This window comes from Mustelus asterias, chromosome 3, assembly GCF_964213995.1.
Source record: "Mustelus asterias chromosome 3, sMusAst1.hap1.1, whole genome shotgun sequence".
NCBI lineage: Eukaryota > Metazoa > Chordata > Chondrichthyes > Carcharhiniformes > Triakidae > Mustelus > Mustelus asterias.
The window spans coordinates 36,607,418-36,624,645 of NC_135803.1; the positions used below are offsets into that span (position 1 = coordinate 36,607,418).

At 38.5% G+C, this 17,228-nt stretch overlaps 1 protein-coding gene across 3 annotated transcripts in view; it reads left to right on the forward strand.

Annotated features, from left to right (window-relative positions):
• The window catches only part of atp13a3 (ATPase 13A3), a 127,977-nt gene extending 111,069 nt beyond the window's left edge, over positions 1 to 16,908 (forward strand). For 2 of the 3 annotated variants that reach the window (XM_078207725.1, XM_078207732.1), the window contains exons 31-32: positions 2,218 to 2,298; positions 11,590 to 16,908. In XM_078207725.1, coding sequence (XP_078063851.1) covers positions 2,218 to 2,298; positions 11,590 to 11,802 — 294 coding nt within the window. In that variant the 3' untranslated portion in view covers positions 11,803 to 16,908. Of the gene's footprint in view, positions 1 to 2,217; positions 2,299 to 9,531; positions 9,619 to 11,589 lie in introns of all 3 variants that reach the window. The other variant, XM_078207717.1, reaches the window with a different exon arrangement.
• Positions 16,909 to 17,228: the final 320 nt, after the last annotated feature.

Genomic DNA, 17,228 nt, shown 5'->3' on the forward strand with positions numbered 1-17,228 from the left:
CATCTTCATGCACAGGTTCGAACAAGACTTCTTCACCGCACGGGACCTTCAACCGGTGCTATACACTAGATACATCGATGACATTTTCTTCCTTTGGACTCATGGTGAACAATCACTGAAACAACTCTATGATGACATCAACAAGTTCCATCCCACCATCAGGCTCACCATAGACTACTCTCCGGAATCGGTTGCATTCTTGGACACGCGCATCTCCATTAAGGACGGTCACCTCAGCACCTCACTGTACGGCAAGCCCACGGATAACCTCACGATGCTCCACTTCTCCAGCTTCCACCCTAAACACGTTAAAGAAGCCATCCCCTACGGACAAGCCCTCCGTATACACAGGATCTGCTCGGATGAGGAGGATCGCAACAGACACCTCCAGACGCTGAAAGATGCCCTCATAAGAACAGGATATGGCGCTAGACTCATTGATCAACAGTTCCAACGCGCCACAGCGAAAAACCGCACCGACCTCCTCAGAAGACAAACACGGGACACAGTGGACAGAGTACCCTTCGTTGTCCAGTACTTCCCCGGAGCGGAGAAGCTACGGCATCTCCTCCGGAGCCTTCAACATGTCATTGATGAAGACGAACATCTCGCCAAGGCCATCCCCACACCCCCACTTCTTGCCTTCAAACAACCGCACAACCTCAAACAGACCATTGTCCGCAGCAAACTACCCAGCCTTCAGGAGAACAGTGACCAAGACACCACACAACCCTGCCACAGCAACCTCTGCAAGACGTGCCGGATCATCGACACAGATGCCATCATCTCACGTGAGAACACCATCCACCAGGTACACGGTACATACTCTTGCAACTCGGCCAACGTTGTCTACCTGATACGCTGCAAGAAAGGATGTCCCGAGGCATGGTACATTGGGGAAACTATGCAGACGCTGCGACAACGGATGAATGAACACCGCTCGACAATCACCAGGCAAGACTGTTCTCTTCCTGTTGGGGAGCACTTCAGCGGTCACGGGCATTCGGCCTCTGATATTCGGGTAAGCGTTCTCCAAGGCGGCCTTCGCGACACACGACAGCGCAGAGTCGCGGAGCAGAAACTGATAGCCAGGTTCCGCACACACAAGGACGGCCTCAACCGGGATATTGGGTTTATGTCACACTATTTCACATAAATATTTCTGCTTTTTTCCTCCTGAGTCTTTATCATGCGATCCTAGAATCAGAATTTATGTCACACTATTTGTAACTCCCACAGTTGCGTGGACCTGCAGAGTTTCACTGGCTGTCTTGTCTGGAGACAATACACATCTTTTTAGCCTGTCTTGATGCTCTCTCCACTCCCATTGTTTTGTTTCTTAAAGACTGGATTAGTTGTAAGTATTCGCATTCCAACCATTATTCATGTAAATTGAGTCTGTGTCTTATAAGTTCTGTTTGTGAACAGAATTCCCACTCACCTGAAGAAGGGGCTCAGAGCCTCGAAAGCTTGTGTGGCTTTTGCTACCAAATAAACCTGTTGGACTTTAACCTGGTGTTGTTAAACTTCTTACTGTGTTTACCCCAGTCCAACGCCGGCATCTCCACATCATGACAAACATTTATAAAACATTGGTTAGGCCTCAGCTTGGATATTATATGCATCACACTTTAAGAAGGATGTCATAGCAGGTGCAAGAGAAATGTACTGGAATGGTAAAAGGGATCAGGAACTTCAGTTTTGTGGAGAGATTGGAGAAGTTGGAATTATTAGAAAGAAGGTTAAGGTTTTCAAAATCATAAATGGTTTTAGTAGAATAAATGAAGAGTACTTGCATAATTATTCAATTGTTGTAGCTGCATAGTTATCTCATTGCCATGAAATCTGCGGTATAAATGGAGCATGTCAGCATCAAGGGGAACTGAATTAATTTAAAAGATTTCATATTACAGTGATCCAAGAATGCATGGTGGTGACGTTAGATGCAAATTAAATAATCCTTCTGTTTCCTAAGTACTATTAATCATCACATTGAGCAGAAAGATAACATGTTGTACACTTGCCACACCATTAGCTCTCATTTTTAGATTTATGTAATCTCTAGTAATGTATTTAGAAGTAGCATTTTGATTGAACCATTAAGAAAGAAATTCTAATGATTAAACTAAAATGTATTTGGTTAAATAGAAATAAGTTGAAAGTAAATTGAAATAGTTAATAGTAAAGCAGAATTTAATTATTTGTATTACTTTTCAGCTGGTTTGTGTTCCTTATAATTGGCGGCTAACAATGCTCATTTTAATACTAGTAAATGCAGTTGTCTCTTTTGTAACTGAGGTAAGTAAATAATGCAATTTAAAATGTACATCAATATTTCTCAATTGCAAATAGAAATGTGATTTTTTTTTTGTTTCATTTCTCTGTTAGAATTAAGTAAGCAATCTGTTTTAAATTGGGATATCTCTGGTCATGTCACATAGCCTCCAGTTCTTCAAAACTACTTTTGGTTCTCTTCCCTTACTCCCAGTGAATTAACGCATATGAGAATTTAGCATTTCTCAAGGTGATACTGTCACTGTTCAATTTTCTATTGTCTGTGATTAACCCACATTAATATCAATTTAGTGATGATCATGGCAAACTTTGACCACATATTGAATGGGTGGGAATAGAAATAAAAACAAGTGCTTTTTATATTTGTTTACAAGAAATCCCCTTCTTCCCACTAAATTCCTAGCATAAAACTCGTAAGAAAATATCTGTAAAAAGTTCTGTAATTTTCCAGTCATTGAGTCAACCATACATAAAAAATTTAACCTCCTATGTTTTCAAGCAGCCAGTCCCAAGGCCAGGCTAGGGTGACACCAAGCATCTCTATGTCCAGCATATCACAAAAATATAGTAGGCTTGAGGTGGAGCTCACATTATAAGAGGGTGCAGTGTGTCATGCATCAACATTGTGGGAGGGGTTCCTCTGTTCAAATTTATGATTACAGTCAATACTAATACATTACAGGTATGACCCAGGTGTAAAATGACAATTACAACTGTCAATTTTTTCCATAACTGTCTCTTCTGTACAACTATCTAAGGCTAAGCATGAGTATTACTTATTTTGCAAGGTAAGTGGATGCTATAATTTCATTCTTTTATATCATTGTTTTCTCAGTGACCAGATTAATTGGACTTTCTTGAAATAGATCTTGACCCTCATGTTCTGGAAGCTGTGTTTTCAGCAATAATCTGCCTAGTACAGAATTGTGTAACCTCTAATGGTAAACAATTGCCATATTTGGATGAATTTTCCTCTGGTTTAAAGAAAAGAGATGGGGAGAAGTGGCTATAAAATGCAATTCAATTTTAGTATTTTTTTTGTATGACCGTTGTTGAATTTTTCTTGTATATTGCTGAAAAAAGAGATGGGCTGTTGAAGCTTTTCAGCTTGCAAATTTCAGAGATTCACAAGAATACCAACATTTTCTGCTAGGAGAAACAGGCAGAATGAGGGACTTCACTCAATATTTCAACTTCTATGTTTTCACCATTGTTTATGTTACAAAAAAAATGTCTTAAGTTGTATTTTCCTGTTTAGAATTGTTAGAATCACTGATTGGATTATAGAAACTACAGCTCACATTTTGCAATTGGCAGCAAGATGGCAGCGCTCACTGTTAACCTCAAACAAGGCACGTTACAATGATCTAGCAAGCTCTGTGTTGTGGATTTCCACCTTTCCAGATGTTTATTTCGTTCTGGGGATAGCTATAGGTGATCTCTCAAGTCTAGCAATTCAACATCATCAAGCAGACTAAATAGTAATCACATTGGAATTTTTTCATAGACTGGGAGAAAGGAGGAACTAACAAGTAGGTTTTATCATTTTTTTCTTAAAACGTTTTACAGTAAGCAAAATAATGATTGGAGCTACATATGGAACTAAATTAGAAACTGGGAACGCATAAACTTTAAAAGTATATTATTATTTTCAAAATCCATGAAGCTTTATTGTGCAATGAAAAACTTTGACATTTTGCAAATATAAAATTAGTTTCTCATGGCTGGAGAAGTTATTCAGCAATGATTATGACATAGTATGCATAGTGTTAAAAATTGCATTTACACTTCATTTAACAAGGCTTAACTTTTTCAAGGGATTTTACACTAAGAATAATAAGCAAGAAGTGAAAGTTTATATCAATTCAATGATTCCTTAAGATTTACACCCACAAGGAATTCACCAGTTCTCTATACAGGAGCAGGGAAGTCACAGTAGTTTTAGATTTCTACATTTCCCTGCACGAGTGTGGACGCCAGAAGCTGTCAGTTTCACAGAACAATAATAGCCTGTGTTGATAATTTTGCTGTCATCACAACCACAAAATCAGGCCTACCTTACACTTTTTTAAAATAGAATTGCTTTGTAGAACAACTTGACGATGGACAGTGTAATTTGCTCCTTTTATTAGCACTTAATTATTTAATCAGAATCACAGATATATGCTCTGAAAGAAGTATAATCCTTGAGAATTCTAAAAGTTTAATTTATGATTGAATCTAATTTTATGTAATGAATACAAAATCATTTTAAAAATACTGCAACCAGACTGCGTTCATAGGCAACACAGTTAAGTTAAAGTGCTTTCTTCCACGGAAAGTGTAATACTTTTCAAAGGGCCTAGGATTTCTAGGGTATTGGAAGCAGTTATGGGCAGGAGCAGTACAGGCTTAGGTTGCACCTCAGCAAGGTGGGTTCTGTGTCTTCCTTGCTGGGAGGTTAACTCATACTATGAGGAGGAATTAAGTTTAGGAGAGGAGCATCTTAAAGTAGCAGCAGAGAGGATAAACAAGGTGCATAGAAAACACAGGACAAAAAACAGCTGAATAAATAATGTGAAAAGAGCAGAAATTAGATGGAGGAAAATAGTGACATAGACAAGCATGGCATTGAAATGCATATGTGTTAATGCAAGAGGTGTTACAAATAAGATTGATGAGCTTGCAGACATGAGTTGCCACTCACGTGGAGTTTTGATACACTTGGCTTAAATATGGCCAGGAAAGGATGGTTGTTGGGGGATAGGGTAATGGTGCAGTATAGATTACAGTTCTAAATACAGACAGAATTCTGAAGCAATCAAAGCCTGACGCAGGAATTCTCCCAAAAAAGGTTCGGACTGTCGAATTCATGTGAAAGCTGGAGTAACTTACGCTGGTTTTTTCAGTGTGAGTTCAGAGAAGAATCTCTCACACTCTGTGCACTACAGAGGTCACTACCATGTATATCATTAAAAAACAGTGGGCTGGGCCTATTCCCACCCAGGAAGCTGGCAGCATAGCGCTGAACAGGCCACTGCGCGTGTGTCGATCTGTCAGCGCTGAGGTCAGCGCATGCGCAGTGGCCCCTGTCTGCTGCCATCCTGATCGCTGGCCAGCCCCACAATCTGGCATTGCCAGCCCTCTGCCCCCCTCAGTGGCCTCCCCGACCATTCCTGAACCCCCTCCTCCCGGCCCACACCGATCTCCAAACCCCTCCTCCCCTGCCCTTATCACTGGCCTCCCTCCTTCCCCCACCAATCCCGATTGCAGAGTGGCAGTAGGACCCCCCATAGGCCCCACCCCCTTGGCATGCCCCATGCCCAATGGGCAGTGCCAAGGTGCACCCTGGGCATTGGCACTTTGCCCCTTGGGCAGTGTCAGTGGGCCCAGGCTGGCAGTGCCAGCATGCCAATGCCAAGGGGCACCCCTGCTCCTGCCTGACCCTCTGGGGACCCCAATTGCCCCCCTTCACTCCAGCGGGGTCGGGCCGCTAGTTCCCCGGTAGTGGGGAGCTACTGTAATCACCGCTGGAGTGAACCACTTTGATGTGGGGGTGGGGGGAGGATGCTAGCAGGCCTGGAGACTACACTCCCAGGCCAGTTAATGAAATTTAAATAACCATTTAAATGGTCTTGGCACCTCCCCGCCGATTTCTGGTGTGGAGCTGACGCCGCCGGAAATCTGGCGCTGGGAGACGCTATCAGGGCAGGAACGCATGTGTGAACCCTGCGAATCAGCAAACGTGAGAATCTCCCGCTCTGCTTCGCTGAAAAATTAGCGCAGTGGGATAGGACAATCGCGGCCTGAATCTTTTTGGTTAGAGTTAAGGAAACGGAAAGGACCTGTTACATTGCCGAGGGTTTACAAAAGACCGAAGTAGTGAAAATGAATTTCAGGGATGCATAAAAAAGTAATAGAGCACAAATGGAAGACATAAATTTGCTGTAATGCAGACTGGGAGGAAAATAATGTAAAGGATAAGAGTGAATAACTCCTGTTTACTGGAGAGTTTTTAGCCTGTTGATAAAATACGACTTAACAGGCGAATTTGAAAAGTAGAAATATTTGGGATTAAACAGTGGCAACTTGGATAGGCGACAGAGAATAGTGGTGAATGGATGTTTTCATGACTGAAGAGAAGTATGCAGTGGGATGGATCCCTAGGTATTGGTATTGGGTATTGATATTAGAATCGTTACATATTAAATAATGAGAAGGACAAAGCAATCCACTCAGTTGGCACTCCATCCAGCACTTTAACGTTCACTCCGCCCATCACCAACACACAGTGGCAGCAGTGTGTACTAGCTACAAGATTCATTGCAACAACTCGCCACGGCTCCTTTGACAGCACCTTCCAGACTCACGATCTCTACCACCTAGAAGAACAAAGGCACAGATGCGAGGGAACACCACCACCTGTAAGTTTCACTCCAACCCACACAGCATCCTGACTTGGAACTATATCGCTGTTGCTTCACTATCACTCGGTGAAAATCCTGGAACTAGCAGCTCTGTGGATGTACCCACACCACATGGAGTGTCGTGGTTTTTGAAGGTAGCTCACCAATACCACTTTATCAAGGGCAATTAGAGATGGGCAAAAAATGCTGGCCTAGCCAGCAACAACCACATCCCATGAAAGAATACATTTTTTTTTTGAAAGCTGGATTGTTCTCTAGAGCAAAAAAGGTTAAGACAAGAAATGCATTTTGATTTTTTTTTCAAAATAATGAATTTTATAAGGCAATTGGAGAGGAACTGGTCTGGCAAAGAGGGTTAGTAATCAGAGCCCTAAATTTAAAGTAAAGTTTATTTATTCGTCACAAGTAAGGCTTACATTAACACTGCAATGAAGTTACTGTGAAATTCCCCTAGTCGCCACACTCCGGAGCCTGTTCGGGACAATGCACCTAACCAGCATGTCTTTCAGACTGTGGGAGGAAACTAGAGCACCCGGAGAAAACCCACGCACACACAGGGAGAATGTGCAAACCCCACACAGACAGTGACCTAAGCCGGGAATCGAACCTGGGTCCCTGGCACTGTGGAGCAGCAGTCCTAACCACTGTCCTACCGTGCCGCCCAAATAATTGGCAAAGAACTAAAGGAGAAATGAGAGGAAACGTTTTCAGTGTTTTTCAGATTTAGAAAGGTGTACTCGAAATGTTGATGGAAACTGATCTATTGGGCTTTCAAAAGACAATTGGACATGTACATGAGGAGAACTAATTTGCAGGATTATTGGGAAAAGGCTGTGGTTTGGGACTAAATTAAGCAACTCTTCCAAAGAGCCGGCAGCGACACTACATAACTGAAGTCCCACATCCCTTGTGTCATCCTGGTAAACCACCTCTGTACCTTCTCCATGGCCTTGACGTCTTTAATAAATCTAGAAGAGGTCCGCTTGCTGTATGGCTCCACTACTTATGTCACATACAATTTACATCCTTAACCATTTTATTCTTCACTGCAGATTAGTTCTCAATCATTTGTTTCCTATCAGAAAATATAGGTGAGTCAACCTCCATGTCCATTGATTTGGGTCTCCTTTCCTCTCAGCAGCACTATAGCAGATATTGTGAGAACCTAAAGGAGGTATATTGTCTGCATTGGAGGGAAGCATTGACAACCCTGTCCAGATCAACCCACATACTGTAGATGCATGCTCACCTGTCGGAAGCTTCACATTGAAAGCCAGGATTGTCTGAAGAGCTTGTCTCTCGTAGTAAATAGAGCTTCTCTGGGATATGGACTACTCATATCCATAATTTGAATCCTAGTACAGTTAATGAAGCAAGAGCACACTTTGGTGAGTGGCCCTGAGAATGTGTAACCAGCTATGTTTTCTGACGAAATAGGTCAGATGGGAGGGAGGCAAGTAATTTTGAAGAAAGCACTTCCTATGATTTACATTTTTCCTTTTCAGCTAAATAGCTGCTTAAAGTTATTTTTCTTAAAGTGACACATACTGAATTTTATGCAGCTTAATCCAAAATATCAAATTCACTTTTGCAAGTAGCTTGCCTCTGTGATTGTTTCAGGTTGCAGTATTTTTAGAACTTTACACATTTATACATTTATATGTTGTCATTTCCTCAATTGGTAATCATTTCTTCCTTTTTCTCATTATGTAAAATTTAATGGCTATAAATTGAATACATATTTTGGGCCAGATTTTAGCAGAGTTGGGAAGACTTTGTGGACCTTTAATAGTGGGTGGGACATGCATGCATAAGTCCCACAACCACTTACAACAGATGTTTGGTGATATGAGAAAAGGAGTAGGGCATGATTCACATAGGATGGCACTCCCAGCTCAACAGGGCCATTTGAGCTACGTGCTGAGTTCAAACAGACCCATTTTGACTGTTGCAAGGGACTAAAACCACAGTTCAAGAGTTGCAAATTGATTAAACCTCTTGAAGGGCGGCTAAGGCCTGTATAACTGTTGTGATCTGCAGTTTTTTAAATGCCCCACTTTTTAAACTTAAAAAACAGACTGCATCTGTTAGAGTATTTAACACCTCTCGTCAGTTGTAAGTTAGGGGGAAAAAGCACCCGATCATGCAGTTTCAATAGAGATTTGTGTTGATATTTCCCCAAGGATAATGCTATATCATTGTGAATGCTTAGCTGATTTCAAAAGCTGCAATTATTTTAGCAGAGGATGCTGAGTTCACAGTTTGATTGACAGCCTCAAGAATCTACTAAAGGATTCGCTGTCTTTGATGTGAGAAATGTGTGTTTATGAGATTCACTGCTTGAGATTTAAAAGCTTTGAGTAGGCTTTATGAATGGAAGTTTTTTATTATCAAATGTGCAGATTTGAGAGTTATATTAGATTGTTCCAAGTTTTTTTCCCCATAGGTCTGTCCATAGTGGATACAGGATGAGTGACTATGGAAGTAGAATGGCGGTGTGAGGGGACATGGGAGGTTGGGAGAGGGGGTGTGAGTTGGCATGGAGAATATGAGGGGCCATGAGGTGAAGGGGTATGAGAGCTAGAAGGTGAAGTCCCAGAGATTCATGGCCGACCTTTGGCGGTCATCCGTCCCTGCTCTCTGCTTTCCTGACCTGAACTACTCATCTCTGTAGCCAAAATCTGGCTGTTTGAATCTTAAGAAAGCACTGCAGTAATTTTCCAAATACTTTACACAATTGCAGTTAGCTGAATGTTGAAATTGATCATTTGCATGCATAAATTAATTTTTATTTAGTCTTAATTTTCCCCACTACTGCAATATCTCACAGACTATCCTACTTGACTTGATCCTATGGAAACTTGTGTTCAAGAGGCAGGGACTGGGAGTTAATCACTTCACAGCCACTTACAAACAGGTTGGACTTAACTCTTCTGATGCATTGCTATATTTAGTAAATATCTGCAAAGTGCTTATGCAACAAAATTGTTTTTTTTCTCTTTTCTGTTGATCCTGTTATTTGTTTTTGTTTGAGCTGCTAGAAGATTCCCTCATTCCTTTGTTACTTGGAAGCGTTAACCAGTTTAAACATATTTGAAGGACATAACTTATTTAAAAATAGAATTGACTAAGCTTGACTTTACAAGTAAATGTTGAGCCTACTTGTGATGTGCTTCCAGTTTATTTCTAAGCATTGCTTATTTATTCTAATGTGCCTTGCATAATTTTTTTAAATAGTTGTCAACTGTCAAGAAAACTATGCCTGATCTAAAACTGGTTCCAATAATCTGGTTTCATGTGAGGAGTTTTATATTGGTAGAATAATTCAAACTGATTTAATTTCTTTGGCACTTACATTTTGACATTTACCATCTAACTGTTGAAAAATGGCAATTTTACCAAAAATCATTCCTGGGATGTGGTTATCACTGGCAACTCAGCATTTATTGTTCAATCATAGTCATGTGTGCTTATACAATATGTCTGATGTATGTCAGAAAAAAGGGCTCATTCAAAATAAACCTCCACTTGGTCAAAGTTGCTAAATTTTATTAAGTTACTAAATTCGGTCAGGGTATTCTTCAATTTTGTCATACAAGTGGATTTTTTAAAAAGACAATTGAATTTAACGAAAGTACCTATATATATTTGGATATACTATACAGTTGATGTATGGAATATCACTGCTCACAGTTTACTGAGGACTGAGATGATAGGAATCAATTAGCTTATTGTTAGAATACTCCCACTCATTCTAACATAACAGAAGATACTTTCTTGAGATCCATACGCCAGGGACTAAAGTGCAGTAACTAGTCTAATTGATGGACACGCAGGTGAATCAACAATCAGGCAACCAAACCTCCCACTGCCTTGAACAACAGGACAAAAAGCCATGCGATGGTTAATAAATTCAGTTAAATCTGGGAAAGGAATCTGACCTGGTGAAGGGAAATTCATCTTTAAAAATCCAGACAGCTGGAACAGTCAAGTGAGCCAACCAATAGAGATAGTGTAAAAGCAAAATATTGCAGATACTAGAATCTGAAACAAAATTAGAAACTGCTAGAAAATCTCAGCAGGTCTGACAGCATCTGTGGAGAGAGAATAGAGCCAACGTTTCGAGTCTGGATGGCCCTTCATCATGAAGCGTCATCCAGACTCAAAACGTTGATCCTCCACAGATGCTGTCAACCTATTTTCTAGCATTTTCTGAAGAGAGATAGTGTGATATATTTTCTTGTTCAGGAAGGATCTAAAGTTAACTTATTTGAGGTTTGGTTATAATTATTATTCTATGATTATTTGCTGTCAGTAAAATTAAACAATTTAATTTATGTCAGGCCTGTCAGACTAAAGCGTTTTATCTACTGAAAAAATTATGACTACTGAAGACAATAGCCATTTCAGATCACAGAGTCCTTAGTTCAATATTGTGTTGTTAGATATTGGGTAATAACAATCAGAATGGAAAATACCTAGAACATATTTGGTACATTTTCTGTCTCAGATTGCGTATCAGGAGTGAATGTGGGCAGACTACTTAACTAACATTCTGCCATTGTGGTTTCATATTCAAGGCACATTCCTAATTTGACTACGGACAGTTTAGTTAGATGAACAAAACCCTTATGGTCGATTGTTTTCTTTAATGATAAGTAGCCCTAACTGGAGACCTTTTCAGTAAATACAACTGATGCTGAAATAGACGTTGAAAACGTGGACATTTGTGATATGGCTAATCATGTTTCATGCAAAAAATTGAAATTGCAAGCCTTTAGATTGCAACCACAAAGTAAGCATTACTTGTAAATATTTTTATTTTAAAAAAAACATTTTTAATTAAATCAACATCTTAATTTTAACACTTTCTTTTGCATTTTTAAAGGGCGTCCATGACCGAAAAGGCAAGAGGTGCTTATCATTTGTCTTCTGCTCTGAAAAACGGAAACCGAAGGCCAAGTACATGCATCTAGCCCAGGAACTGTTAGTGGATCCTGATTGGCCTCCAAAGCCCAAAACAACCACAGAAGCAAAAAAGAAACCCGATGAGAACAGTGCAAGCCAAATAATTACAATATCTGAACAGAAAATACTTTGATTCAAGTCATCGCTACAATATTTTAGCAGCAAGGTGTAATATAACAATGGTGAGAAAGGGCAATATGATTAGTCGAGATTATATAAACTATATGTGGAGACTTTGTTAACCAGCAATTGTTTTTATGTTTAAGGGAGAAGAGAGACTTTCAGGCTATACAGAAGCACGTTTTTTAAATTATTATGATGGAGGTAAAGCAATTTTAAAATAATTAAAACAAGAAAGGTTAATGTGATGCAGCAAAAATGGTTTAGATAAATATTATTCGTTTTAAAAACAGTATTTCTTCTTCATTTTTTGGCGTTCAGATCTAAAAGTAATGTCGATTTGAGTATAGCAAACAAGCAAAGTTATACAGCCTATTTGAGGGAAGGAAAGGCTTCTTGCATGCAGTGAATTGCATTTATGCAGCTCAGCTGACCAATTTCTGAACCCCAAATCAATTTCTACAGATAGTAAAGAGCAAATAAGAAAAAAATCTATTCTTATATTACTAAAAACTGAATTTCAGTATAATGGGCTGTCTGAATTTTTTTTTTCTGAAAAAGCATAAGTTTTGCTTCATGTACAAGAGTTGCAGCACAAGCCAACATTTCTTCCTTTTTTTTGCAAAATAAGCCAAACAAAAATCAAGTGTTGTCCTGCAATTTTGCAAAGGTTTAGCATAAAAAGTCACAAAGCAATAACAAATCATGCAATGTAGTACAGAGGCTTTCTAATAAAGAGGCCACAGCTTTTCATGCATGAATTTTAATGCCCTGAAAATTAAGGAAAGGTACATGTAATTTGTCAATATGTGCTCCATGTGAGTGAAGCTCTGAGCGAAGAGAATGTTGCATAATTCCTGCGTTTTATTGAATGTATGCATCCTCTGCCCTTAGAGATGAACAATACATGGAAAAAATATGTGGATATGTTTTTAACACAATGGTTGGAAATAAGTATGAAACGATTTACAAGGATGTTACCAGAATTTAGAGAAAGTAACTGTCAGGAGAAATTGAGTTGGTTTGAGGCTTCAACCTGGAAAAGAAGAGACTTAATAGAGGCATTTAAAATCATTTTTTAAATTTTGGATGTGAAGAAATTTGTTGGTGAGTCCGGACCAGGAGGCATAAATAAAGGATAACCATTAAAAGATCAAATAAAGAATTCATTAGAAATTTCCTCTCTCAGAGTTGAGAAGTGGAACTCACTACGACATGGAGTGAAATGGCTATTGTCTTTAGCCTTGCAATAAATCCTGTTCCCTAGGCACCAATTTCAATGATGAAGGGTCATCTAGACTCAACATTGGCTCTATTCTCTCTCCACAGATGCTGTCAGACCTGCTGAGAGTTTCCAGCATTTTCTGTTTTTGTTTCAGATTCCAGAATCTGCAGTATTTTGCCTCTCCCAATTTCATCTTGTCCATCTCCAACTTCCTTCATTCCACATTTGCTGGCAGTGCCTTCAGCTGCCTAAGCCCTCTTCTCTGAAATTCTCTTCCCCAAACCTCTTTATCTCTTTTGCTTCTCCTTTACGTTGTTTCTTAAAGCCTACGCCTTTGACCAAGCTTTTGGCCACTTTTCCTACTGCCTTTCTTTGGTTTGGAGTCAGTTTTTTATCTGATTATACTGCTGTGTGCTGCCTTGTGGTATTTTACCACATTAAAGATGCAAGTTTTTGGTAATTGAAGCAAGCCACCTTCAAGAGAACGCTTGATGCACACATGAGACAGATAGGAATAGAATGGCAGGGAGGGAAGAATCGGGGGAGGCACATGGTGAAAACAATAATGACCAAATAACCTGTTTCCAAGCTGTAGATTCTGTACTGTTTGATAACTTAACTCTAAGGAATCCAGAGTTATTTGACATTGATCACTCAAATATTTATCTTTCATTGATTATAAGTGGTATAAATCAATAGTGCTAAAATTAAAATTGTATTAATCGCACTTGCTGCAATCCTCTGCTGTTTGCAGTAGTTTAATTGTTGTGGAGCTTTTTGACTATTGAGCACTCAATTGCAAGATCCAATTGCCTCTTATCTTGACATAAGATAAAAATGTCAATGTACACTTGGAATATTGTGATGTTGCTTTTAAATTATCCCATTTGGCTGTAAAGACTCTGGTATACGATATAGATTCAGTGCTCGAAATTGTTGGGGATTGACAACAGTGGAATTAGAATGCGGTAAGATGTACAGATGGGAACAATTGTGGAAATTTTAAACATTTCTCAAATGGAACCAATGATCTTTTCATATAGCATTCATGCTGGGTTCTTCACAAAAGTAACTTCTGATTTTTATTTGGCTCAAGAAATTGAAATGGCATCTTTCTGACCTGTTCCAAATGGATGATACTGTACAGATTTCTGATGGACAATCTTTTATTTCTATCCCAAAATTAAGAGTATGTTATTATTATTCAAATCAATCTCTGTTCCATAACACCGATCACTGGTAAAGGCATTGTTAGGTATGATAAAGTTATTTTGTGCAGATTTGCAGATGAAAAGCAAGGCATTCTTCTGTAATAGATTTTGCCTGGCCAACTACTAATAGATGCAGCTCGTAAATATCTGTTTTATGAACATCTGTTTTATGTGGAACTGTTGGGAGTTATTCATGATGCATGAATCATAAAGAATCATAAAGAATGAATAGGTTGCGCATATTTAGATTCGTACTTTAATTCCCACCTCCATCCACACTCACAATTGGTGATTTCTCTGCCTATTTTTGTATCAATTTTCATTTGTGCTTATGGATATTCTAAGATTTCCAAAGAATATAGATTTGCATGAATGTACCTTGTGCTGTAAACCATCCACCTGCTTATCGATAATTTCAAATTTTGACGATGCTATTTATTTCATCAGCAAATGCATCTAATTTCATGAAAAATGTTTTATCATTACATGTATGTAAAAGATTTTGGTTGAATTTGCAATACATTGATTTTTTTTTCATCTATTTGTGAAATGAGAGTGCGTAAAGTCTGTGGGAAGCATTTTCTATGCAAAATAGCCACCTCAAATACAGACATATACACCTATTTGAGAATATTTGCTCAGTGGCTGAGATGTTTCTATCCAGGGTCACTTTTTGACTTAAGTTATGTGATGGTGTGTGCATCCTGTAATGGTTGCATTCACTGCAGTAGAAGATGATGCCATACATTGGATCAGAATCAACCCAGAGTGTTTTTTAATTAAAGTAACAAACGCCAACCCCATATTAAGGTACATTACTAAGGCTATAAACTCTGGAATACCCGCTCTAAAACTTTCCACCTCACCTACCTCTCTTATCTATTTTAAAACATTCCTTAATGTTCATTTCTTTGACCTTCTTTTGTTCATCTGCCCTAGTTTGATTCTGTGTCAGCTTCTGTATAACTCTTGGGATGTTTTACTACATTAAAGGTGCTATATAAATAGAAGGTGGTGCAAAATGCTAAATCTGTCAAAAACTGCTGCAACAGCATTTCTGCCGGTAACAATTTTTGTTTAGCATATTTTTTCAGACCTCATTTTTCAGCAATTGAGTAGTTTTGATATCGCTTAAAATCATATTCTGAGTGATTAAGAGCTAAAACTAATGCAGCACTGAATTTACAGTAAAGGAAAACCACTGAAATCCAGTTGAAAATTCCTTGAAAGTGGCAAGTGTCCTGATTTTTCATAACTTATCCGTTGTCTGCTAACAGCACGGTAGCACAGTGGTTAGCACTGCTGCTTCACAGCGCCGGAGACCTGGGTTCGATTCCCGGCTTGGGTCACTGTGTGGAGGCTGCACGTTCTCCCCGTGTCTGGGTGGGTTTCCTCCAGGTGCTCCGGTTTCCTCCCACATTTGAAAGATGTGCTGGTTAGGTGCATTGACCTGAACAGGCGTCAGACTGTGGCAACTAGAGGAATTTCACAGTAACTTCGTTGCAATTTCGTTGCTCACTTGTGACTAATAAATAAACTTTAAAAAAACTTTAAATAATATCTACTGCCCCAAATGGAGAATGATTAACACCTTTCTTCTTTCCAATATCGATACATCAGTAATGTAGTTGTAAGTTTAAGTTGGAACACTCCATATTCATTAAGAATTTCCAGAAAATGAAATGATTTCACTGCTTTGGAGCAGAAGTGTATAAATATCAGACTGGTTACTCTTGACTATTTGAAACTACTGGTCCTAAAACTGGATATTTTTATATCGAATAGCCATTTTTTAAAAAAGACAGTAACTTAAAATACTGGCCTATTTGCAATTTTATTCTGTTTCTTAATCCGTTTTCTGTTGCAGAGCATCTAAAAAATATTAGAATAAGCAATTAGTTGAGCAGCACTTGTGTATTTTTTCCTTTAATTTGAAGAGATTTTAAGAATTTTAGAATCAATTGACCCGTTTTGCATGCTTCATCCAGGCAGAATCTGTTGTGTTCCAGAATTTTTATCTTTTATGTTGGAATTTTGGAGTGCTATATTTTTTGATAATGTATATATTTGAAGAAGAACAGTGGCAACTGTGCACTAGGTTTGCAGATAACCATTGAAATTACTTAGTTTATTTGGAACATAATGAAAGCAAAGACAGCTAATAATAAATTGATTTTACAACCATTTTACAAACAATAAAAAATATCAATTATATTTTAATTTTGAGTAAATATATTTTTTGTAATTTTATATGTTTAAACAAATCTTTATTCCTCAGGGAGTTTCATTTTAGAATATGTCAGTTATGGGACTAGTTTTTTTTTTAATTCCTTCAAATTTTTCCCTACAATTTACAAATAATGCTCAAATACTTAACCAAATAAATCATCTAGCTTCCCAAATTTGCTTCACATCTTAAAATTAACATTTTAAACTTTTAGAAGATTTTGTATATAAGATGACATTTTCTACTTGTAATTTATTCTATTTATTTTGATTTACCTAGTTCTTAATTATTCTGTTGTATAAAAAAAAATTGGTAGTGGATTTCATTTATGTATGTAAATATGTAACATTCATTTAATTTACCGATAGCATGATTGTGTCATGCTATTCTGATTATGACCTCAATCTTGAAAATTCTGCTTCTTATAGTTTATTACAAAAGAATAAACATTTTTCAAATGTGTGGCTGTAGTTTTAGATTATTTTTGTGTGGGGAGTAAGTGCATTTAAACAAAGCAAAAATGTCCCCCAATACTCTGCTGAAGTCATTGCATTCATCCTAAATAACCCTGCCTCATTGGCTGGATTAGTTGAGGGGTCAGTCACGAGGGAGCATTGTTTTAGAGTGAGGGGCAGGAAATTAGAAAAAGAAATTTCACTCGGAGGGTGGTGGGAAACTGGAATGCATTGTCTGTGAAGATAGTGGAGGCCGGAAACCTGACAACTTTTAAAAATACAAAAAGTATTTGGATGAGCACTTGAAACATCATAACATTC